At 51.4% G+C, this 25,928-nt stretch overlaps 2 protein-coding genes across 10 annotated transcripts in view; one reads left to right on the plus strand and one right to left on the minus strand.

Moving 5' to 3' along the window:
• MAPK8 (mitogen-activated protein kinase 8) overlaps positions 1 to 9,255 on the plus strand; it is a 123,892-nt gene extending 114,637 nt beyond the window's left edge. For 5 of the 8 annotated variants that reach the window (XR_003790559.1, XR_003790552.1, XR_003790556.1 and 2 more), the window contains one exon: positions 566 to 1,807. The gene's annotated coding sequence lies outside the window, so the exon portion shown is untranslated. Of the gene's footprint in view, positions 1 to 565; positions 1,808 to 5,052; positions 6,446 to 9,064 lie in introns of those variants that run through there. The other 3 variants (XR_003790555.1, XR_003790553.1, XR_003790558.1) reach the window with 3 other exon arrangements.
• The window catches only part of ARHGAP22 (Rho GTPase activating protein 22), a 211,167-nt gene continuing 185,279 nt past the window's right edge, over positions 41 to 25,928 (minus strand). For both annotated transcript variants that reach the window (XM_029201107.1, XM_029201108.1), the window contains 6 exons: positions 16,309 to 16,516; positions 10,922 to 11,054; positions 9,964 to 10,037; positions 9,249 to 9,370; positions 6,459 to 7,359; positions 41 to 587 (listed from right to left, as the gene is read on the minus strand). In XM_029201107.1, coding sequence (XP_029056940.1) covers positions 359 to 587; positions 6,459 to 7,359; positions 9,249 to 9,370; positions 9,964 to 10,037; positions 10,922 to 11,054; positions 16,309 to 16,516 — 1,667 coding nt within the window. In that variant the 3' untranslated portion in view covers positions 41 to 358. The remainder of the gene's footprint in view (positions 588 to 6,458; positions 7,360 to 9,248; positions 9,371 to 9,963; positions 10,038 to 10,921; positions 11,055 to 16,308; positions 16,517 to 25,928) is intronic.

The raw sequence follows: 25,928 nt of genomic DNA on the forward strand, positions 1-25,928 counted from the left end.
ACTTTGCATGCCCATGAAGGAGTCAGGCATCCAGGCATCATGCTTTCAGGGCAGATTTAATAAAGAATGCAAAAAGGTCCTGGTGAGCTACTCAGATCCCAGGTGCCACCTGTTTTGGCAGCCACGGGACTGTCCCCCCTGACGCCTGCCATACCCTACTCAGTCAGAGCAGCATCCAGCTCCAGAGCAGGGCGCGGGCTCCCGACAGGGGGTGTCAGGACTGCTCTCTCCAGCTGGCACCAGACCTCCTGGCACCACTGAGGCCCAGGGCCAAGCTGCAGAGGCTCTGGTTCCTCCCGAGGCCACGGGAGGTTAGGGAGGGCAAGCTGAGCAGCAGCAGAGAACTCTCCCCACTCCTTTACTTTGGTGCTCTGGCACCTTTTGCCCCAGCAGTCAGGCTTCCCAGGGTTGAAAAAAACTCCTCCATTTCCTTCTGCAGCAGCTGGTTCCTCTTCTCTGCGTCCTCCCGTGCCCGCTCCGAGTTCCTCAGCTTTATTTCCAGCATTGTGTACTTTTTCTTTTCCTGGTCTAGTTCTTCTTCTAGCTGTAACATTCGTTTCCTCAGGTCGGCACTACCTTCTTCGAGTCTTAAAATTCAAGAAGAAAGACATCATTTTAGACTTGGGCCTGCTGGGTTTGCCAAGAAAACTCCATTATCAGCGGACACTTGATGGGGCGAAGGAGCTGGTAAGGCCTGGGACCAGGGGAAGGATGTGTGCGGGCTCAGACCCGGTGCTGGGTGAGGCCGCACGGACTGCATCTCCTCACAAGACCCTGGGGCTTTCCCCCAAGCCAGTCGGGCCTCATCCCCGAGACCCTGCCCCCTCAGCCTTTGGCACTAGAGGCCAGGGGCCTCCCTGAGTCCTCACTCAAATACGAAGACCACTTACCCTCCCCTCCCAGCCAGCTGTCCTGCTGAGGGATGGACTGCCATCTGGCAGAGAACAGGACTGAGCCCTGCACCGAGAGGGAAGCAGGAAACTGTCCTCACGTTTGCTCTTCTCCGAGACCCCTTGATCTTCAGGCAGAGACAGCAACTCACAGGAAACCCCATTCAGGTTGTCACTTCATCTTCCGTTCCCTCTCGGCCTTCACACCCGAGCCCAAACGTCTCAGCCTCTGGGAAGCTTCTCTTGATCCTCCCCAGCACATAACCCACATTACTGCTCCTTTTTGCTACCACAGAGCTACACCTCAGGCCTCTGTAGAGGTTAACAAATCTATCTCTTTAACCAGACGACCCACTCCTGTGAGACATGAGGGACTTGCTGCGCGTGGCTCCTAGGAACCGACCGGACTACATGACACATGACTGTGGGCAGGACTCAAACTTCACTGAGCCCTGGTGTCTCACCCTGAAAATGCAGGGGACGGCCTTCCACCTATGCACTGTAGCTATGATGGACCAAGGAGACCACGTGTGCACAGCATACCGCCTGGCACATGGTGTACCTGAAGCAAATATCCATTCCCTGCCCCATCCAGGATGAGGCCTGGGCCTTCACCCTCAACCACTGAACACAGAGCATGGAGAAGGGCTAAAGTCTGGAAGAAGAGAAGGATGCCCACTTGCACTACTTCGATATAGTACTGCAAGTCCTAGACACAGCAATCAGACAAGGAAAAGAAATAAAAGGTATTCAAATTGGTAGAGAGGAGATAAAGTTATTATTTGCAGATGACATGATACTATATATAGAAAACCCTAGGGCTTCCCTGGTGGCGCAGTGGTTGAGAGTCTGCCTGCCGATGCAGGGGACACGGGTTCGTGCCCCGGTCCGGGAAAATCCCACATGCCGCAGATCGGCTGGGCCCGTGAGCCATGGCCACTGAGCCTGCGCGTCCAGAGCCTGTGCTCCGCAACGGGAGAGGCCACAACGGTGAGAGGCTCGCGTACCGCAAAAAGAAAAAAAAAAAAAAAAAAAGAAAACCCTAAAGACTCCATGCAAAAACTACTAGAACTGATAAACGAATTCAGCAAGGTAGCAGGATACAAGATTAACATAGAAATTGGTTGCATTTCTTTATACTAACAATGAAACAAACAATCCCCTTTAAAATTGCATCCAAAAAAAAAAACAAAAAACCTTATGAATAAATCTCACCAAGGCGGTGAAAGACTTATATGCTGAGAACTACAAAACATTAACAATAAAGGAAACTGAAGGTGATTCAGAGAAATGGAAGGATATCCCATGCTCTTGGATTGGAAGAATATTGTTAAAATGGTCATACTACCCAAAGCAATCTACAGATTTGATGCAATCCCTGTCAAATTACCCATGACATTTTTCACAGAACTAGAGCAAATAATCCTAAAATTTATATGGAACTGTGAAAGGCCCAGAATTGCCAAAGCAATCCTGAGGAAAAAAAACAAAGCAGGAGGCATAGCACTCCCAGACTTAAGGCAATATTACAAAGCTAGAGTAATCAAAATAGCATGGTATTGGCAAAAAAACAGACATATGAATCAGTGGAACAGAATAAAGAGCCCAGAAGTAAACCCACACACCTATGGTCAAATAACCCTCGACAGAGGAGGCAAGAACATACGATGGGGAAAAGACAGTTTCTTTAGCAAGTGGTGTTGGGAAAGTTGGACAGCCTCATGCAAATCAGTGAAGTTAGAACACACTCCCACACTATACACAAAAATAAACTCAAAATGGATTAAAGACCTAAGACGTGACACCATAAATAAAACTCCTAGAAAAGAACATAGGCAAAACGTTCTCTGACATAAGTCATGACAATGTTTTCTTAGGTCAGTCTCCCAGGCAACAGAAATAAAATCAAAAATAAACAAATGCGACCTAATCAAACTTATAAGCTTTTGCACAGCAAAGGGAACCACAAACAAAACGGAAAGACAACCTATGGAATGGGAGAAAATACTTGCAAATGATGTGACTGACAAGGACTTAATTTCCAAAACAGCTCATACAATTCAGTAACAAAAAAGCAAACAACCCAGTTGAAAAATGGGCAGAAGACCTAAATAGACATTTCTCCAAAGACGACATACAGATGGCCAATAGGCACATGAAAAGATACTCAGCATCACTAATTCTTAGAAATGCAAATCAAAACTACAATGAGGTACCACCTCACACTGGTCAGAATGGCCATCACTAAAAAGTCTAAAAATAACATGTTGAAGAGGGTGTGGAGAAAAGGGACCCCTCTAACACTGTTGGTGGGAATGTTAAGTTGGTGCAGCCACTATGGAGAACAGTATGGAGGTTCCTCAAAAAACTAAAAACAGAGTTGCCATATGATCCAGCAATCCCACTCCTGGGCATATACCCAGACAGAACTCTAATTCAAAAATATACATGCATTCCTATGTTCATAGCAGCACTATTTACAATAGCCAAGACATGGAAACAACCTAAATGTCCATCGACAGATGAATGGATAAAGAAGATGTGGCACATATATACAATGGAATATTACTCAGCCATAAAAAGAACGAAATCATGCTATTTGCAGCAATATTGATGGACCTAGAGATGATCATACTAAGTGAAGCAAATCAGAGAAAGACAAATATCATATGGTATCACTTACATGTGGAATCTAAAGTATGACACAAATGAACCTATCTATGAAACAGACTCATAGACATAGAGAACGGACTTGTGGTTGCCAAGGGGGAGGGGTGGCGGTGGGGAGAGGGATGGATTCGGAGTTCAGGATTAGCAGATGCAAACTATTATATATATAGGATGGGTAGACAACGAGGTTCTATTGTATAGCACGGGGAACTATATTCAACATCCTGGGATAAACCATAATGGAAAATAATATGAAAAAGAATATATGTATAACTGAATCACTTTGCTGTACAGAAGAGATTAGCACAATGTTGTAAACTAACTATACTTCAATTAAAAAAAAAAAGCATGGAGAAGGGAGAAAGCCTTCCTTCACCCCAGCCTCCCATCTGGGGAGCACAGGGCATAATGTCAGAAGACCCTCCCCAAGGCAGGGCCAGCAGGCCCCCCCATGAGCCCCCTTCACTGCTTCTCCTCCCGTCCAGGGCCCTCCTTTGCCAGGTCCTCCCTGCCCCTTGGTGCTCCTGAGCACAACCTCCACGCCACTCCTTGAGGGACCCTTGTCCAGCCTCAGACTTGAAGTACTTAAAGCACTCAGTGTGCTGACAACCCTCAATCTTTATCTCCCTCAAGTCCACTCAGAAACTTAATATCTCCAGCTTAACAGACCCACAGCTGAGCTCCTGCCCTCCTTCCCCAAGTTACCCTCCTATAGCCCCAGTCTCCCCGGCTCAGTGACCACCTTCTTCCAGATACTCGGCCAAAACAAAAATGGTGTGTCTCAAGTCCTTTTTCTCACCACCACACCTGATCAACTGGAAAAACCCAAACATACTCAGAATCTGGCTGCTTCTCCCACCTTGTCTGCTGCCCCGTAGGTCCATGCCAGCCACAGGTCTGACCTAGATGGCCATGGCCTCCTAACTGGTATTTGTCTGCCTCGTCAAGCGCTCCTGAGCACAGCAGTCAGTGCACCTCATCAAAGTGACCAAAGTCCTCCAGGTCTTCCAGCAGCTTCACATCTCACTGGCAATAAAATCAAAGCATCACTCCTGCCAAAACGCCTTGCCGCCTGCCCCACCCCGACTCCGCCACGCTTTCAGAGCTTGCCCAGACACTCCGCCAGTACACAGTGGGGCAGGGACTCGAACCCATAGCCTGCCATGCAACAATACTGCATTTCCCCTGAGAACCCCAGCCTCCAAGGTGAAAGATCTAGAAGCTCAAGTCAGCTCCACAAACAGCCAAGAAAGTGAGATGTTGATTCTGATCCCCTCTGAGGCTGCCCTCAGACAGTGTCTGCCGAGTAACACTTCCTGTACACTCTGAGCTCATCTTCAGCAGTAATCACCTTGCAGTGAGTCTGCAGGGAGCTCCTGCCATTACCTCTGCCTGGTAAATTCCAACCCAGTGCTTACACTGTGGGTTTTCTCCACAACTTTAAGCTCCGGAGTTTTACTCACACTGTGTCCTTTTTCTCCTCCTTGCTCAGCTCAGTCCTATCGGTCCTTCAAGTCCTGGCTCTGACATTGCCTGCTGTGACTTCCCCCACGGAGAGGCTGCTGCCCTCACGGCCCCTTTCCTGCCATCTTCCTGCCGTGAACACAGAGACTGCACACACCTGACACTCCCCAGGTGCCCAGGAGACAGCTGCCAGCAGAACAAGAGGGTCAAATGCTACCATTCCAGCTCCCTGTGGGAATCCCAGGCTCAGAAATAGAAGCATGAATCCCTTCCCCCTCCACTGTCTGATGGAAAGAGGAAGCACTCAGAACCCAATGAAGCCCCTGCTAGGGGGTGGGACATGGGTTCGTAGGGCTGATGCGAGGCCTTGGGCAAAAGGAGCTAAGGGGTCTGAGATGCTGGTGGAAGCACCACTCACTGTCCAGTGTAGGCTTTGCTGGTGATTTTAATTGGGGAACTCGGCCTCTCAGAGCTGGAAAATGCCCTCTGCACAGGGAGGCTGGAACCAGGGCCCATCAGTGAACAAGCCTGCAAGCCTTAAAGGGTGGCACGAAGGACTTCCCTGGTGGCACAGTGATTAAGAATCCGCCTGCTAATGGAGGGGACACGGGTTCGAGCCCTGGTCCGGGAAGATCCCACATGCCGCGGAGCAACTAAGCCCATGTGCCACAACTACTGGGCCTGCGCTCTAGAGCTGGCGAAGCCACAACTACTGAAGCCTGTGCACCTAGAGCCTGTGCTCCGCAACAAAAGAAGCCACCACAATGAGAAGCCCGCGCACCACGACGAAGAGTAGCCCCTGCTCACGGCAACTAGAGAAAGCCCGTGGGCAGCATCGAAGACCCAACACAGCCAAAAATAAACAAATTTATATATTAAAAAAAAAAGGTGGCACGAGGTGTCCTCTGTGACCCAGTGGAAGGGAGGGCTTGGCTCGGCAAGGCCAGCTCCCTCCTCAGAGAAAATCGGATTTCGATCCAGAAGAAGTCCTCACTCTACATCAGGTCCAACCATGGGCAGTCAACCAGGCTGGCCTGGGGCCTGCAGTGCACGCGTGCCCTGCCCCAGTCCCAGTTCCCGGGCTACAGGACATACCTTGGGGGCCTGCCTCCTCCCTGACTGAGGGCCCCAGAGGGACCACCACTCTGAGCCTCTCCATCAAAGGCCTCTGACAGCATGCCAGCCCCCTCAGCTCCTGAGCTTTCCCAGACATAGGATCCCCACCCCTCCACTCCCAGCCCTGTCCTGTGGGCATTGTCCCAGAAAGGGGGCTCCTGGGCGCTGGCTGCTCTGAGCCCTGCCTCCAGGAGACTTTCTTTCAGAGCCAGAGGCTGACTGCCCGGACCGGTGCCCAGTGAGCTGGCTGGCTGCAAGGGCCCTGCCCGGCCCAGGGAGCGCCCACCTCACACTCAGCCAGCAGCTGCAGCCCTTTACCTTTGCACACTCGTCTCGTACTCAGTCCTCTGCCGGCACAGCTCTGCCCGGAGCTCCGTGACCAGGCCCTGCAGAGCCTCAGCACGGTGGGCGAGGCCCTGGGTGGGGCTGCCTGGGTCACTGGGCTCGCTGCTGCTGATGCAGGCGCCCACCCTGTCCAGGCCGTGGTCCAGGTCTGGGGATCTGCACTCCTCACTGCTGCTGGGGACAGGGGAGGGCTCGAGGGCCCCCTCAGTGTGGAGGGAGCTGCAGGTGGAAGAGCCACTGGCCCTGCACGCTGCGCAGCTGCTGACCGGGCCCCTGGCTGAGGCCTCGCAGGAGGAGGCCCCAGACCATGGCATGCTGGCCACGCTGGGCGTGCTGGGAAAGGGGCTGGGCAGGGGCACGTTGTCATAGGTGGAGAGTCTCTGCTCGGAGCCTGAGTCCTTGAACCGGTCTCCCGATGAGGTCCGGCGGTGGCCTCGCAGGGAGGACAGCCCATTCATGAGCCAGTTCCCTCCGGAGGAGATGATGGGCACCTCCAGGGATGAGGTGCCCACCTTCGGGCTCCCCGACCGGGACCCTGACTGCCGGAAGGAAGACCTCCAGTTGGGCAGAGTCTGCAACTTCTTCCCAGGGGTGGCAGCAGGGCTGCTTCGGCTACCCAGGCCTGTGGGAGAGGTTCTAGAGAATGCCGCCACGGCAGCCCCATCCAGAGAAGAGGTCCTGTGCGAGGGCAGGCCAGGGGCACTGGGGCTGCCGGGCTCTGCCTGGCTGTCCCTGGTGACCTCCTCGGAGCCCCATCCCACGGTGCATGGTGGGCTCCCACGTGGGGAGGCTGGCGCTTCCGTGGTCCTCGAAGTGAAGAGCTGGCTGTGTTTGCGGATCAGGACGGTCATCAGGTGCTGGACCAGAGAAGTGCCTGCCAGGAAGAAGGAACAAGAAGAGTCTGGCTGTGAATACCTCCAGTTCAGGCTCTCCAGACCAGTCAGGGGAAGCTGCAGCTCGAACCCAGGGTGCCCAGCCCTGATAGTAGCCCCAAACCAGGCTACTCCTCAAGTGAGGACTCAACGAGAGCTTGCCACGTGCCGCCCCAAAGGAAAGGACGGCCACCACCCCCTCCAAATCCAGGCAGGGACATAAGGACCATACCCAAGAATCCCCCTCCTCCAATGTGGGCCCTGGAGCACAGAGCAGCACTGTCCCTTCACACCCACTCCACCCGGCTGGCGGGGGGACGAGCAGGCACAATGCCTGTTAAGGCTGCGGGCTGAGCCAAGGGCAGGCTGGGACTGGAAGCCAGGACCTGGACGGCAGGGCCCTCTCGGCTGCCCCATATGCTGCCCACAGTGGCCGTGCCTGACTGTCCATACTCTGGGAGGCACAGGGCTCTGGGACAGAGTAGAGATATCTTACAGGTGCGTGTAGGCACACATACACAACCCCGTGCACACAGATGTACACGGCTGCCCCCCAACGTGAACAGCCTCCCCCCCCCACATGCACACACTCCCTCTTCTCCAGGCCACAGCCCCTGAGATGCAGCCTGTGGCATCTGTGGGGACTCGGTTCCTGAGGCTGTGGGGTGGGGGCAGGGGTCAGTGACAAAGGGAGGCGGTGCAGAGGGACCATGGTATGGATCCTGCTGCCTCGTTCCCTCCTCTTGTCCTCAACCAAATACCAGAGACTGGGGAGGCTTCTGTGTGATGAGGAGGGTGAAGTACTTGGGTGGACCCTCCCACTAGAAGTAACTGAGAATCGTGGGGAAAACTAAGTAAACAATCTTTAGTCCAGAAAAGTAGGTGAGGCAGGAGCTCAGCAAGTCAGTGGGGTGAGCATCTGCCCTCAGACGTTTGCACAACCTGGCAGGCGGGAGCTCTGGGGAGACCTGCCTGTCAGGCCAAGGGCGTGCCAAGCGAGAGCATCAACCCCAACGGTCACACCCTCGGCTGGGGGTGGCGAGGGACAGCTCCACAGCCCACCCTGCCCCTCCCCTAGGTCACGCTCGACAGGAATGGCCCCTCTGCCCTCAGCCTGCCTGGCGCCGGGGGCAGCGGGCTCCAGCTGGCGTCGGGTGGGTCCTGTGTGAGTCTCCGCCGGCATCTGCGCTCAGCCGGGACTGGCTGCGGGTTTCCTGCCTGTGAGCGGCTAGGCTCTGACACTAACCCCGCCGGCAGTCTTCCATGGGGTCTCCAAGCAGGGCTCTCATTTCCATGCCAGCCTGCACCTGTGCCCTTTGAAAAGTCGGGCTGACAGAGTCACCTTGCCTCTCCTGGCCTGTCTCCTCATCCGTAAACTGGGGGCAGTAACCACAGCGCGGGCTGCTTGTGAAGATTAAAATACGGTGGTAGAAGTAAAGTACTTAGCAGAGGCCGGGGCGTGTTAAAACAGCTGCTGTTGCTATTTTTTTTCTAATCATTATTAGTCTTCATTATAGAACGGAATATTCCTCGGGTTTGCAAAAGCTCTGACATCCAGAAGAAGCCTGTGACAATTACTTAATCGAAAATTACTTTAGTAAAGCAAAAACATCTGTGTGTGTTCAAGGGCAAGTGCGCTGACCTTCTCCACACCCGCCCCCCAGACTCTCTCACCATTCTAACTGCACCTTATGACCCCATCCACAGGGCAAAGCTCCTTTTCCTCTTATAGCTGACCCCATGGGGGAGGAGGCGGTGAAGAGGTCCAGAGAGGCTGCTGCCTAATCCCCAGGGATGGAGCCGCCCTTCCTGCCGGCCTGGCGTTGAGGATGCTGAGGACTTGCCCGGGATCAAGGCGAGCCCAGAGCACCACGCACACCTCCACCATTACCTTCCATGATGGTCACTGGGTCTTCTATCTGCGGCCGAAGTATATTAGGTCCAAAAACGGTTGCCAGGTTCTGGACGCTCATCTTGTTGACATCTGAGTGGGACTGAACTTCATCCAGAAACCTGCAATGTAAGGAAGAGACAGTTGGCAGAGAAGCAAATCCTGATGCCAGATCTACTGGGAGCTGCCTGGCGCCCATGCTCAGCTGCACCCACATTTCCACAGCTGCTAAGCACAGCCAGCTGCCCTGCCAGGCTTGGAAGAAGGCAGAGCTTCCCCTAAGATCTGAGAGGGCCGTCAGAAGCAAAGGCCACTGGGACAAGGGCCTGTCATGGAAGGACACATAATTCTCCCACCTGCAGTGGGGGCAGATGCCCAGGAAGGCCCAGATCCCCCCAGACACGGGGCTGGGTGAAGGCCACCCTGCATGTCCTCGCCTGGCACCCTAAGCCTAGGTCGTGGTCAGGAGGCAGACCATGGGGAGGGGATGGTGAGAGGCACGCAGAGGAGGCAGAAGGAACAAAGGCTGTATCCTTTTCCTTCAGGAATGATGTGCTCAGGACTGTAAGCTCTATGAGTGCAGTGACTGTGTTCTTCTATATTCCCCATTGGCTTGACAGACATGTGAGTGGAAGCATGACCCAGGCCCCCCGACCCCCCTGAAGGGCAGGGAGCCAGAGCACAGGGGAGGGAAGCCCCACCCCTAGTCACTTACTTGCAGATATATCTGAGCAGGTTGTAATTGACCAGGGGAAGGCTGCTCACTTGTTTAGCCAACTCCAGAGTTCCCTTGGGATTGAGAGAGAAAAAACAATTTCAAAGACCAGCAAGGAGGCCCCAGTCCTTCTCTTACTAGAGGGAGTAGGGGGTGAGAATCCGAGTCCAGACCTCCATCCACAGCCCATGGGCCTGGCCCCAGGTGACCACCACCACTTCCATCTCCCTGGCTTGTGACCTCTGGGGGGAAGCAGATTTACTTTTGAGAAGCCATTGTGAGGGATGTGCCTCTGCAGGGCCACAGAGGAATGTCAGGGCCAGCTCACTCATCAAGCTACAAATATCTGCCAGATAAAGACCCCTCATCTCCCACACGGCCAGAGGGAGCGCAAACAGTCCTTCCCCAGCCGGAGCCCACCAGGGCTGCAGGCGGGCACTGCAGGGGTGGGGTGGGGGGCCTGTCCTGGGAGCAGTCTCGAATTCTTTTGGGAGGCGGCGGGATAGAAACAGATGAAAGGTCTGGTTGTTTCTGAACCCCACGGCCGGCCGGCCTGGGCAGCCTGAGTTGGTTGTGGGAGCAGGTGATGGAGCAGGAGTGCCTACTGGGTGGTGGCCCAGCCTGAGCTCCCTGTGCTCACGGGCACGGCTGGGACACGGCCTGCTTTAGGAAGTACCTGCCCCTCCGGGAGACAGAGGGCCGCACACAGGGAGGGGATGCTCCAGGCACCTCACCCCAGCGTGCCCTCCACACACAGTGGGATGTTCCGGCCCTCCCCAGATTAGGAGGTCTAGGCCTGTCCCCCACAGAGCAGGCTGCTCCAGGGCACCACCCCCCTGACACACAGCAGGCGGCAGGATCTGTGTGCCATGAAGAGTCACAGAAAGTCCTGTCTCCACATACCCGCCACCAACTAGCAGGCCCACCCCCCCAGGATGGGTCCCCATGAGCCACTAACCTCCCCCTCGTCCTTGGTGAGCAGCTGGGCGCAGCTAAGGAAGTCCTCATACCTGGCGAAGGGGACCACAGGCTCGGGGAGCTCCCGCAGGTAGAGCTTCAGCAGGGAGGCCACCGTGTGCACGTCTGTTGTGCTGCAGGCAGAGGAATGAGTGTGAGGCCTGGGCGCCAGGGAACCACAGGAGTGACCAGTACCCCGGCCCACCCCCACCAGGGGCAGCCTCTGCTCTCACGTCCGTGTGTGTGTGCGTGTGCACTGTGATGACTGGCTGGTGAACAGGTGAGCATGAAGGGCTCCCTTCCACTGCCCTGCTGCCTGCCCCAGGGTACTCTGGAGGGTGACGTGCAGCTGCTCCACACCGGGGAGGCAGGCAGCCAGGGGCACAGCTGTCCTTCGACCCAAGCCTGAGCTTGCTCCTCTGCCCAGGCTCACCCTCCAACGGAAGCAGGAGGGCTGTGTCAAAGGTGCCCACCACGCAGGGCTGCTGAGCCCCTTGAAAAAGGGCAGCTGTCCCTGGGCACCTGCCACCAGGGGCTGGGCAGGTCAGAGGTCAGGCTCTTTCCCTGGCTTCTGGGCTTCTCTTCACGCTATGGATGCCCCATTTCCAGCACCCCAGAGCCCCGTATGTGCACTCCCAGGCATCAGTCTCCTGCTCATAGCTGGGAGCTGCCCGGGCTGAAGTGGGCCCTGTGGAGGGCGGCAGCCCTGGGCCTGTTTGGACTCTCAGTTCAGGTCCTGGACTGCAGTCTTGGCACCTCCTCCAAGCTTGCCTCCCAGGCTGGGCTAGACCCCAGGTATTTCATCTGCTTTTCTAGGGCCCTGGATTTAAACGCTGGACGTGCATTTCCCTCATGGGAGGTGCTCAGGAAAGATGGGCCTAGGACCAAAGAACGTGGCTGTGCCATTAAGGTGCCACCTGGCCCTGGCTGTCCAAGGCTGGTATCACTGAGCTAAGCCCTGGGGTCCCTTCCGCCCTGGCATTTGGAATTCTGGGGTTCCACAGGGCTACATACACCTCAAACTCACGCACCCAGAGCCCCTCCCTTCCTCAGGACTGGTGGCTCTTGGTGGCTCTCCGTCTGGCCAGTGGAGCAGCCCCCATCTGTGCCCCCACCTCCCCTCTCCAGCCAGACATGCTGCCGCCCACGGCCTTCAGTGCCTTCTCTCAGCCACCTCCTCTGCTGACCCATCCATTTCATGGGTGCTTAGGTCCCCAGTGGGTACCCAGCCTTGAGCCCAATGCCCCTTCTCCCACCTGGGGACCCCATGAGTTCACTGCCAGCCACTGTGTGAGCAGGAGCCCCAGGAGGATGCGGGGAGGGATGGGAAGCCAGGAGGATCAGCTGCTGGCCTTCGGACAAGGGCCAGCCGTCATGTCTCCCCCGATGGAGGAGGTGGAAGCATTTCTGATCTGGGCAAGTAGACGCAGAGTGGCCCCTCCATGCTGCAGACCCTGCCTCCACGTCCCTGCCCAAAGCCCCATCCTGGCGGCTCCTGGCTGCCCGCGGGTTCCAGTGCTTCTGCGTCTGCGAGCTTGGCCCAGCCCTGACCGCCTCACCTTCTTTCTCCCTACCTAGAAATTCACTTCCTCCCTCTCTCCCCACTCCCCACAGTTGACCCAAGGCTGCTTCTGGTCACTTTCTCCCTAAACTCCCCTCAGACCCTCCCCTTCAACACACACCTGCCTGAGTCCAGCCCCAAGCTCCAGCACTCAAGGAGAACGTTCACAGCCCACAGCACAATGGGTACCCACCAGCCTGTGAGCCCTTTCAGGGCAGGCGTTGTCACCCGTCCCGCTCCCTCTCCCAGGAGCAGGCACACAGTGTGCACCGGCAAGGAGGGCAACAGCTGGAGACAAGGGCTTGCCCTGGGGTCCAAATCAGCTTCTGCCCTCGCTGTTGCACAGCAGGTAACCCGCCGTGAGGCAGATAACCCCCAGCCTCAGTTTCTCCATCTGCAGGATGGATCTGGTAATGCCGCCATTCCCATGCATCTCTTCATTCCCAAAGACCCCCTCAGCCCCACCGACACCAATGTCCATCCAGAACACAGCTGTGGTCTCCCGGCCCCTACACCTCGCTCCCCTACAGTCCACTCTCCACACGACAGCCTGGCCCATCTTTCCCATCCCAGCCCAGTCAACAAGCACTACCTCCCTGGGGGCCGGGCTGCCTGCTCTGGGAGCCAGGAGCACGCCCTGCTCTGTGCTGTGGGCCAGGCCAAGGGGAGCTTGGTGATGGGAACCCGGGCTGGTTCCCTGAGTGCATTTATTTGTCATCTGTCCTGGCCACGTGAGGGCAGGGCCTTGTCTGTTTTCTGTCCTGTTCACGGCCACTCCCCCACACCTACCAAGCACTCTCCCTCAACGGATGGGTGCGAAGTGATGTAAGAAGAGTTGTTGCGAGAGTCACCAGAGCCACCAAGGTGGGGCATGGGGGAGACCGTCCTCGAGATGCTCGGCAACAACACGGACAGGGCTGGGAGACCTGCTACGGGCCAGGGACTAGAGACCAGGGTGGCAGGAAGGGACAGGTGTGGTGACTGCGGCTTCCAGGCCAGGTGGGGCTCTGTATGGAGGAGCGAGTCCAGGACTGGAGGCCGGAGTTCACGGTGCAGAGCGTGTCTATGCACATAGAGCAAGCCAGCTCGGTCCCGGATGGCCTCTGCCAGCGTGTGGGTGAGGGGAGCAGCCCTGGGACAATCTCGTCAGGAAGTGGAGAAGAGGAGCCTTGGGACGCCTGTGTTGGGGGTGGGCACAATGCAGGGCCAGAGGAGATACCAGGAAGTGGGAGAGAATGGGGTCAGATACCCCGGGAGAAGCTTCCAGAAGGGAGAGGCACTCAGAGCCCGGGCCAGCTGTGGCAGTGCAAGGAACACTGTGGAGAAGGGTCCTGGAAAGGTGGGTGGAGCCCCGGTGTTCAGGGGGCTGAGGACTTGCAAGTGTGGGTACAGGAGAGGAGACCCTACATGAGAGGCTGTCGGATGACAGGAGGGAGAAACAGGATGGTTCTGGAAGGGTGAGCAGGCTGAGAGAGGAACTTTCCTGGAGGGGGGAATGTAGGTGGAGGGCAAGGGGCTCTGGGACCAGGATCCAGCTGGGCAGAGCCCACCTCTGGGCATCTTGGGTGAGTTACATGGGGTCTCCCAGCCTTGGGTTCTAATCCATAAAATGGGCATATGACCACTGAAGAAAAGTCTGTAAACGCACTGAGGGCAGGGCTAGTGTGGGATGCTCCAGATGGAAGCAGGAGGTCAGGGAGGGAGAGGGAGGGCGGGGGAAGAGAGGCTGAGGAGAGGTTGAGGTTGGAAGGTGCAAAGGGGGGGCCTGCCCTGCGCCCGTCATGCCACTCACCCTTGCTTCTGCCCCCACCCTGACGTGGGGTTCCCCCTTGGCCACTGGCCTCTAAATCTGGTTGTTGAGCAGAGTCACTGGGGGCTTTTATACATGCAGATTCCCACTCCTCATTCGTGTGTCTGATTCCACAGGAGTGGAGAGGGCGGGGCCTGGAACCTGGACTTTTGGTAGCTCCCGGGGATCCAGATATACTGTCTTACCGCCTGATGCCAACTCAGGAGATAGCTGCAAACACGAAATCAGATCTGGCCGCCGCCCTACTCAAACTGTGCCTGGCTTCCTGGGCCTCAGGACGAAACTCAGCTCCCTAGAGTGCCTTCCTCGGCTTTGCCCCCCCTGCACAAATGCTCTGTGCAAGCTGTGGTTCCTGAAGGCCTCAGCCTGGATCCTCTCCCCTTCTGGCCCACCTGCTGAATACCCACTGGAGAGGCAGAGGCCCTCAGGCTCCCCCGCCTTGCAGCCCTGACTCCCGACCTCTCAGCAGTGTGGGGCAGGCCTTCCCTGGGCTCCTGTCTCTCCCTCTGGACACTTCTACGCCTCTTCCTGGGATCACCTCCAGCCCATCCTCCAAGATGGGGCTTCTCAGGTTGTCCCCTTTCCTCTCTTCTCCCTCATGCCCTCCCAGGTGCACTCACCTGCTCTCACACCCTACTGTTGCCCTACTGTTGAAACAGAGGACACCCAACCCCACACCTGTCCCCAGAATCCTCTCCTTGGTTCTGGAACCGAGGGTCCCTCTGGCTACTGATCACATCACTTCCGTCAGATTTCCCATCAGCACACCACACTCAGCTCCTCAGCACCTTCCCAGTGACGGGGGGAGCAGAGAAAGGAGAGGCCGTGGTCATCCACAGCCAGGGGAGTGCTCAAGGTGTGGGGTCAGTGGCAACTGGGGCCGTGGTCCCTTCTCTAAAAAACCTCAATGTCAAGAGCAAGTTTCCAGGAACCACAGAGAAGCATTATTTGAAGCAATCTCCCATCCTAACCCACAGCCACACAGGCACAGGATGGAAGAGGCTTGGCTGACAGAGGTTCAGAGTGGACCACAAGCTCACTGAGATTATAAATAATAAACCACAAGCTCAGAGTATCAGATGGAAATTCACGAGGCTCCAGATGAAGGAACCCCTGTGCCCTCCTGGGTAGACCCCCTCTGGGGAGTGGTGATCAGTCCCAGGCTCCACATGTGAAAAAGGATTTGACAGACTCTCCTGGCTGTGGTGATGGGTCTGGGCAGATGCTGGAGGGGCTGGAAGTGTTCTGCCCCGAGAGGAAAAGATCTGAAAACGCCAGGGCTGCCAGCAGAAACCTGTGGACCTATCCTGCAACAGAGGGGCCCTCATCTGTGAAGGCAGATCTGAGAAGAACGGGCAGAAGCTCCATGGGGGCCAGGGCTGGCTTGATACAGAAAGAATTTTCTATGAAAAATCTCCATAATGGAGATACCATCAGAGAGAAGAGGCCCCCAAACAGCTACCTCTCCCCCGTTCTTAGCCCCTGGGCTTTAAGTGAGGCTGAGTATCCCAGGGTGGAGCCCAGGACCCAGTAAGCCCCAGTGATGAGGTAGGATGGGCACAGGCCCAGGACAGCTGGAGGAGACTTGCTCCCGCACCCCCAAAACCTGTGAGAATGTGGGGCTGGAGCCACGCCTCCATTTTGGCACCAAAGGAGCCTGGGGGGCAAGTTATCCCAAGAAAGCAGAGCCAAGAGACAGACCCTGCAGAAGGCCTGGAGTCCTGGGTGGTGCCAGCAGAGGCCTTTCCCTGCTCCTGCTGGGGTGGGCTTACGGGCATCCACAGTGGATACAGCCCACGTGGAGGTGACAGGATCCGCCCCTAAGGGAGATGCAGGGCTGCTGCAGTGATTCTGTGCCCCGCACTCCGCCCATTGGGAGGGCTGGCTGGGCACGTGCCAGTGTAGGGCACCATCCCATCCTCCATCCTGCACCCATGCCTCTCAGCTGGCATCCTGAGAGGAGGCTATGCAGGGGAATGGACAGGTGGCCCTATCTGCACCCCTCCCAGGAGCTCACCTGTCAAACAGTGGCTTCTCCCCACAGTCGAAGGAATCCTGCAGGTCCCTCACCAGGTTGGCCTGGCCAGGCATGCGGAAGAGGCCCTCCTCGGTGAGCCCGCGCTCCCGGATGAAGTCCACACACTGCTCCACCAGCAGGGGTGCCAGGCGCGGGCCATACTTCCGCTCGTGGTGGACTGTGTCCTCCAGGCGCTGCCCAAAGACCCCTGGGCACAGAGAGGAGCCGGTCACACCCTCAGCTAGCCGGCTCGGCGGTGGGGGAGGGCGCTGGGGACAACAGAGGGCAGGGGGTGCTGTCAGGGCCAAGGGTGGCCCCCCGTGAGGGAGCAGGTTAGAAACTGGGAGGGCAGGCACCAGGCGGCTGGGACGGGGCGGGAGGGCATAGCGGGCAGGAGCCTGGCCCGGCCTGTGGAGCTTGTTCAAGCCTGAGGACCCTCAGGGAGGGCCCTCAGGGAGCATGCATTATGCGTTTTATTGATTGGTTTATTTATGCAACACTAACCTCCAAATGGAAGTGGCTTGCATTTAAAAACCCAACACTATGTCCACTGAAAGACGCACTCTAGAATGTTCTTAGTGGCACTCCCTTGCAATCCCTCCAAAGGGGAAACTACCTAATGCCCATGAGCGGCAGAATGAGCGGGATCGTCATGGTCTCCTCATACCATGGAGCATGGGACAGCAATGACAACAGATGGGACACAGCTCAGGCAAAAAGACAGACGATAGATGATGAGAAAGCAGAATCACAACTCAGCATCACTGATCATTAGTGAAATGCAAATCAAAACCACCTCACACCCATGAGGACGGTTACAATCCAAAAAACAGAAAACGTGTTGGTGAGGATGTCAAGAAATTGGAACCCTTGTGCCCTGTTCATGGGAATGTAAAATGGTGCAGCCACTGTGGGAAACAGTATGGAGGCATGTCAAAAAATTTAAAACACAGTTACCATATGATCCAGCAATTCTGTATACCCGAAAGAAGTGAAAGCAGAGACTTGAGCAGATATATGTACACCCATGTTCACAGTAGTATTATTCACAACATCCAAATGGCGGAAGCAACCCAAGTGTCCATCAGTGGATAGATGCGTAAACAAAATGTGATACATACATACAACAGAATATTATTCAGCCATAAAAAGAAGGAAATTCTGACACATGCTATAACATAGACAAACCTCGAGGACATTTTTCCGAGTGAAACAAGCCAGTCCACTAAAACAAGTAAAATACTGTACTTAGAATAATCAAATGGGTACTTAGAATAATCAAATTCATAGAGACGGAAGGTAGAATGGTGGTTGCCAGGGATTGGAGGACAATGGAATGGACAGTTATTGTTTAATGGGTACAGAGTCTGTTTTACAAGATGAAAAGAGTTCTGGAGATGAATGATGGTGATGATTGCACATGACGAATATACTTAATGCCACTGAATTGTACACTTAAAAATGGTTAAAATTTTACGTCAGACCTATTTTTACCAAAATTTTTTAAAATGAAAAAAAAAAACCCATAATTGCTAGCAGAAGCCAGACCCAGAGTGTACACTGCATGACTCCATTTATGTAAAGTGCAAAACCAGGTCAGAACATAGTTACCTTGGTGGGTCAGTGACTGAGGGGACCCGGGGGTGCTGGTAATACTCGGATTCTGGACCTGGGCACTACTTACCCAGCTTTGTTCACTTTGAGAAAAATCATTAAACTACACACTTGCGACACCTGTGTTCTGCTCACCTTTCTGTTTGCTATATCTCAATAACATTTGCAAAAAAAAAAAAAATTAGAAAGCAAAATATCCAAAACATTTAATAGAGGACAAGAAAGCAAATGAGGGACAGAGGAAGAGAGCAAGAAGGTAAAGGAACTTTTGACCCAGAAAACCTGTGACAGCTAAATACACAACTGGGCAAAGAGGTTCCTGGCAGCCCAAAGAGTGGAAGGAGTGGAGATCCATGAAGTTCCCTAACTCACAGTGATAGTGAAGGAGAAACAGACTTCTCCCAGCCCTAAGCTCTACAAGGACTCTGGAAGGCCTGCCATCTGCCATCTCCTTATCTCTGACTCAGAGACCATCCCCGCAGGGCGGCTGTGGGGTGGGCCAGAGCATGACATCAAAGCTCCATTCTGTCCAGGCAGCTCTGTCCTCCCAGAGGGATGCAGCCCAGGCAGGTGGCCTCCCAAGACCTGAGTGCTGAGCCAGCCAGGTGAGAGGGTGGCAGGATGGATGACTGCCTACTGTAGCTTCCCACACACAATGGCTGTTTTGAAATAAGATACATCAGTCCCTAAGACAATGCCTGACATAGAGCAGGACTCAGGCAATGTTCCTTCTCATGCTGCTCGACCTAAAGACAAAGTATATAGAACCTGGGGGATGAGATTTCTCCCTTCTAGAAAACATTCCCACAAGGAAGGCACCCAGTGACACCATCAATGCTTTGGGGAGAAGTGTGTGGATGCATGTGTGTGTGAGTGTGTGAGTGTTCATGCCTACACCTGCATGTGGACTTGTGTGTGCATATGTGTGTGCATGCATATACATGTGCACAAGGAAAGTGTGCTGAACTGGCCGAGACATGGCACTCATGGTACCAGGTGATGTTCTAAGCACTTTACATGTATCAACGTATTTGATCCTCAGACAGCTGGATAACTTAGGGAATATTACCATTATTGTTATCATCACCATCATCATCATTCCCAATTTCCAGATGAACAAACTGAGAGGCAGCGGGCTTCAGAATGTGCCCAAGTTCACTCAGCACGTGGCAGGGTCAAGGTTCAAGCCCAGGCAGTCTACATGGAACATTCTCCTGGATAGATCACATCATGGGCCACAAATCAGTGAATTTAAGACTACTGAAATCACATCAAGCATCTTTTCTGACCACAATGCTATGAGATTAGAAATCAATTACAGGATAAAAACTGTAAAAAACACAAACACATAAAGGCTGAACAATATGTTACTAAACTACCAAGGCATCACAGAAGAAATCAAAGAAGAAATTTAAAAATGCCTAGAGACAAATGACAATGAAAACATGATGGTCCAAAACTCATGGGATGCAGCAAAAGCAGTTCTAAGAGGGAAGTTTATAGCAATACAATCTTACCTTGGGAAACAAGAAAAATCTCAAATAACCTAAACTTACACCTAAAGCAACTAGAGAGAGAAGAACAAACAAAACCCAAAGTTAGTAGAAGGAAAGAAATCATAAAGATCAGAGCAGAAATAAGTAGAGACGAAGAAAATAGCAAAGATCAATGAAACTAAAAACTGGTTCTTTGGCTTCCGGGAAGATGGCAGAAAAGTAAGACGCGGAGATCACCTTCCTCCCCACAGATACACCAGAAATACATCTACACGTGGAACAACTCCTACAGAACACCTACTGAACGCTGGCAGAAGACCACAGACCTCCCAAAAGGCAAGAAACTCCCCACGTACCTGGGTAGGGCAAAAGAAAAAAGAATAAACAGAGAAAAAAGAATAGGGACGGGACCTGCACCAGTGGGAGGGAGCTGTGAAGGAGGAAAGGTTTCCACACACTAGGAAGCCCCTTCTCAGGCGGAGACTGCGGATGGCGGAGGGGGGAAGCTTCGGGGCCGCGGAGGAGAGCGCAGCAACAGGGGTGCGGAGGGCAAAGCGGAGAGATTCCCGCACAGAGGATCAGGGCCGACCGGCACTCACCAGCCCGAGAGGCTTATCTGCTCACCCGCCAGGAGAGGCTTATCTGCTCACCCGCCAGGGCGGGCGGGGCTGGGAGTTGAGGCTCGGGCTTCGGTCGGAGTGCCGGGAGAGGACTGGGGTTGGCGGCATGAACACAGCCTGAAGGGGTTCGTGGACCACGGCTAGCCGGGAGGGAGTCCGGGGAAAAGTCTGGAACTGCCGAAGAGGCAAGAGACTTTTTCTTCCCTCTTTGATTCCTGGTGCTCGAGGAGAGGGGATTAAGAGCACTGCTTAAAGGAGCTCCAGAGACGGGCGCGAGCCGGGGCTAAAAGCACAGACAACAGAGACGGGCATGAGACGCTAAGGCCGCTGCTGCCGCCACCAAGAAGCGTGTGTGCAAGCACAGGTCACTATCCACACCCCTCTTCCGGGGAGCCTGTGCAGCCTGCCACTGCCAGGGTCCCGTGATCCAGGGACAACTCCCCCGAGAGAACGCACGGCACGCCTCTGGGTGGTGCAACATCATGCGGGCCTCTGCCGCCACAGGCTCGCCCCGTATCCGTACCCCTCCCTCCGCCAGGCCTGGCTGAGCCAGAGCCCCCGAAACAGCCTCTCCTTTAACCCCGTCCTGTCTGAGCGAAAAACAGACGCCCTCCGGCGACCTACACGCCGAGGCAGGACCAAATCCAAAGCTGAGCCCCTGGGAGCTGTGAGAACAAAGAAGAGAAAGGGAAATCTCTCCCAGCAGCCTCAGGAGCAGCGGATTAAAGCTCCACAATCAATTTGATGTACCCTGCATCTGTGGAATACCTGAATAGACAATGAATCATCCCAAATTGAGGAGGTGGACTTTGAGAGCAATATTTATGATTTTTTCCCCTTTTCCTCTTTTTGTGAGTGTGTATGTGCATGCCTCTGTGTGAGATTTTGTCTGTATAGCTTTGCTTCCATTTGTCCTAGGGTTCTATCCGTCCGTTTTTTAAAATATTTTTTATTTTAATAACTTTATCTTATTTTACCTTACCTTCTTTCTTTCTTTCCTTCCTTCCTTCCCTCCCTCCCTCCTTTAGACAACGAATCATCCCAAATTGAGGAGGTGGACTTTGACAGCAAGATTTATGATTTTTTCCCCTTTTCCTCTTTTTGTGAGTGTGTATGTGTATGCTTCTCTGTGAGATTTTGTCTGTATAGCTTTGCTTCCACCATTTGTCCTAGGGTTGTATCCGTCCGTTTTTTTTCTTAATAATTATTTTTTTATTTTAATAACTTTATTATATTTTATCTTCTTTTATCTTCTTTCTTTTCCTTCCTTCCCTCCTTCCTCCCACCCTCCCTTCTTTCTTTCTCTCTTTCTCTCTTTCTTTCCTTTCTCTCTTTCTTTCTCTCTCCCTCTCCCCCTCCCCCTCTCCCTCCCTCCCTCTCCCTCCCTCTTCTACTACTAATTCTTTCTTTCTACTTTTTCTTCCTTTTATTCTGAGCCGTGTGGATGAAAGGCTCTTGGTGCTGCAGCCAGGAGTCAGTGCCGTGCCTCTGAGGTGGGAAAGCCAACGTCAGGAAACTGGTCCACAAGAGACCTCCCAGCTCCACATAATATCAAATGGCGAAAATCTCCCAGACATCTCGATCTCAACACCAGCACCCAGCTTCACTCAACGACCAGCAAGCTACAGCGCTGGACATCCTATGCCAAACAACTAGCAAGACAGGAACACAGTCCCACTCATTAGCAGAGAGGCTGCCTAAAATCATAATAAGGCCATAGACACCCCAAAACACACCACCAGACGTGGACCTGCCCACCAGAAAGACAAGATCCAGCCACATCCACCAGAACACAGGCACTAGTCCCCTCCACCAGGAAGCCTACACAACGCACTGAACCAACCTTAGCCACTGGGGACACACACCAAACACAACGGAACTACGAACCTGCAGCCTGCAAAAAGGAGACCCAAACACAGTAAGATAAGCAAAATGAGAAGACAGAAATACACACAGCAGATGAAGGAACAAGATAAAAACCCACCAGACCTAACAAATGAAGAGGAAATAGGCAGTCTACCTGAAAAAGAATTCAGAATAATGATAGTAAAGAGGATCCAAAATCTTGGAAATAGAATAGACAAAATGCAAGAAACATTTAACAAGGACCTAGAAGAAACAAAGATGAAACAAACAATGATAAACAACACAATAAATGAAATTAAAAATACTCTAAATGGGATCAATAGCAGAATAACTGAGGCAGAAGAACGGATAAGTGACCTGGAAGATAAAATAGTGGAAATAACTACTGCAGAGCAGAATAAAGAAAAAAGAATGAAAAGAACTGAGAACAGTCTCAGAGACCTCTGGGACAACATTAAACGCACCAACATTCGAATTATAGGGGTTCCAAAAGAAGAGAAAAAGAAAGGAACTGAGAAAATATTTGAAGAGATTATAGTTGAAAACTTCCCTAATATAAGAAAGGAAATAATCAAGTCCAGGAAGCACAGAGAGTCCCATAAAGGATAAATCCAAGGAGAAATACACCAAGACACATATTAATCAAACTGTCAAAAATTAAATACAAACAAAACATATTAAAAGCAGCAAGGGAAAAACAACAAATAACACACAAGGGAATCCTCATAAGCTTAACAGCTGATCTCTCAGCATAAACTCTGCAAGCCAGAAAGGACTGGCAGGACATATTTAAAGTGATGAAGGAGAAAAACCTACAACCAAGATTACTCTACCCAGCAAGGGTCTCATTCAGATTTGATGGAGAAATTAAAACCTTTACAGACAGCAAAACCTGAGAGAGTTCAGCACCACCAAACCAGCTTTACAACTGCTAAAGGAACTTCTTTAGGCAAGAAACACAAGAGAAGGAAAAGACCTACAATAACAAACCCAAAACAATTAAGAAAATGGGAATAGGAACATACATATCGATAATTACCTTAAATGTAAATGGACTAAATGCTCCCACCAAATACACAGATTGGCTGAATGGATACAAAAACGAGTCCCATATATTTGCTGTCTACAAGAGACCCACTTCAGACCTAGAGACACATACAGATTGAAAGTAAGGGGATGGAAAAACACATTTCATGCAAATGTAAACCAAAAGAAAGCTGGAGTAGCAACTCTCATATCAGACAAAATAGACTTTAAAATAAAGACTATTAGAAGACACAAAGAAGGACACTACATAATGATCAAGGGATCGATCCAAGAAGATATAACAATTGTAAATATCTATGCACCCAACATAGGAGCACCTCAATACATAAGGCAAATACTAACAGCCATAAAAGGCGAAATCGACAGTAACACATTCATAGTAGGGGACTTTAACACCCCACTTTCACCAATGGACAGATCATCCAAAATGAAAATAAGGAAACACAAGCTTTAAATGATACATTAAACAAGATGGACTTAATTGATATTTATAGGACATTCCATCCAAAAACAACACAATACACATTTTTTCAAGTGCTCATGGAACATTCTCCAGGATAGATCATATCTTGGGTCACAAATCAAGCCTTGATAAATTTAAGAAAACTAAAATTGTATCAAGTATCTTTTCTGACCACAATGCTATGAGACTAGATATCAATTACAGGAAAAGATCTGTAAAAAATACAAACACATGGAGGCTAAACAATACACTACTTAATCACGAAGTGATCACTGAAGAAATCAAAGAGGAAATTTAAAAATACCTAGAAACAAATGACAATGGAGACACGATGACCCAAAATCAATGGGATGCAGCAAAAGCAGTTATAAGAGAGAAGTTTATAGCAATATAATCCTACCTTAAGAAACAGGAAACATCTCGAGTAAACAACCTAACCTTGCACCTAAAGCAATTAAAGAAAGAAGAACAAAAAAACACCAAAGTTAGCAGAAGAAAAGAAATCATAAAAATCAGATCAGAAATAAATGAAAAAGAAATGAAGGAAATGATAGCAAAGATCAATGAAACTAAAAGCTGATTCTTTGAGAAGAGAAACAAAATTGATAAACCATTAGCCAGACTCATCAAGAAAAAAAGGGAGAAAACTCAAATCAATAGAATTAGAAATGAAAAAGGAGAAGTAACAACTGACACTGCAGAAATACAAAAGATCATGAGAGATTACTACAAGCAACTCTATGCCAATAAAATGCACAACCTGGAAGAAATGGACAAATTCTTAGAAATGCACAACCTGCCAAGACTGAATCAGGAAAAAATAGAAAATATGAACAGACCAATCACAAGCACTGAAATTGAAACGGTGATTAAAAAGCTTCCAAAAAACAAAAGCCCAGGACCATATGGCTTCACAGGCGATTCTATCAAACATTTAGAGGAGAGCTAATACCTATACTCCTCAAACTCTTCTAAAATACAGCAGAGGGAGGAACATTCCCAAACTCATTCTACGAGGCCACCATCACCCTGATACCAAAACCAGACAAGGATGTCACAAAGAAAGAAAATACAGGCCAATATCACTGATGAACACAGATGCAAAAATCCTCAACAAAATACTAGCAAACAGAATCCAACAGCACATTAAACGGATCATACACCATGATCAAGTGGGGTTTATTCCAGGAATGCAAGGATTCTTCAATATATGCAACTCAATCAACGTGATACACCATATTAACAAATTGAAGGAGAGAAACCATATGATCATCTCAATAGATGCAGAGAAAGCTTTTGACAAAATTCAACACCCATTTATGATAAAAACCCTGCAGAAAGTAGGCATAGAGGGAACTTTCCTCAACATAATAAAGGCCATATATGACAAACCCACAGCCAACATCATCCTCAATGGTGAAAACCTGAAAGCATTTCCACTAAGATCAGGAACAAGACAAGGCTACCCACTCTCACCACTCTTATTCAACATAGTTTTGGAAGTTTTAGCCACAGCAATCAGAGAAGAAAAGGAAATAAAAGGAATCCAAATAGGAAAAGAAGAAGTAAAGCTGTCACTGTTTGCAGATGACATGATACTATACATAGAGAACCCTAAAGATGCTACCAGAAAACTACTAGAGCTAATCAACGAATGTGGTGAATTTGCAGGATACAAAATTAATGCACAGAAATCTCTGGCATTCCTATACACTAATGATGAAAAATCTGAAAGTGAAATCAAGAAGACACTCCCATTTACCATTGCAACAAAAAGAATAAAATATCTAGGAATAAACCTACCTAAGGAGACAAAAGACCTGTAGGCAGAAAATTATAAGACACTGATGAAAGAAATTAAAGATGATACAAAGAGATGGAGACATATACCATGTTCTTGGACTGGAAGAATCAACATTGTGAAAATGACTCTTCTACCCAAAGCAATCTACAGATTCAATGCAATCCCTATCAAACTACCACTGGCATTTTTCACAGAACTAGAACAAAAAATTTCACAATTTGTATGGAAACACAAAAGACCCCAAATAGCCAAAGCAATCTTGAGAACGAAAAACGGAGCTGGAGGAATCAGGCTCCCTGCCTTCAGACTATACTACAAAGCTACAGTAATCAAGACAGTATGGTACTGGCACAAAAACAGAAAGATAGATCAATGGAACAGGATAGAAAGCCCAGAGATAAACCCACGCACATATGGTCACCTTATCTTTGATAAAGGAGGCAGGAATGTACAGTGGAGAAAGGACAGCCTCTTCAATAAGTGGTGCTGGGAAAACTGGACAGGTACATGTAAAAGTATGAGACTAGATCACTCACTAACACCATACACAAAAATAAACTCAAAATGGATTAAAGACCTAAATGTAAGGCCAGAAACTATCAAACTCTTAGGAGAAAACATAGGCACAACACTCTATGACATACATCGCAGCAAGGTCCTTTGTGACCCACCTCCTAGAGAAATGGAAATAAAAACAAAAATAAAAAAAT

Source organism: Monodon monoceros, unplaced genomic scaffold (assembly GCF_005190385.1).
Source record: "Monodon monoceros isolate NGI ecotype Baffin Bay Population unplaced genomic scaffold, NGI_Narwhal_1 Super_Scaffold_4, whole genome shotgun sequence".
NCBI lineage: Eukaryota > Metazoa > Chordata > Mammalia > Artiodactyla > Monodontidae > Monodon > Monodon monoceros.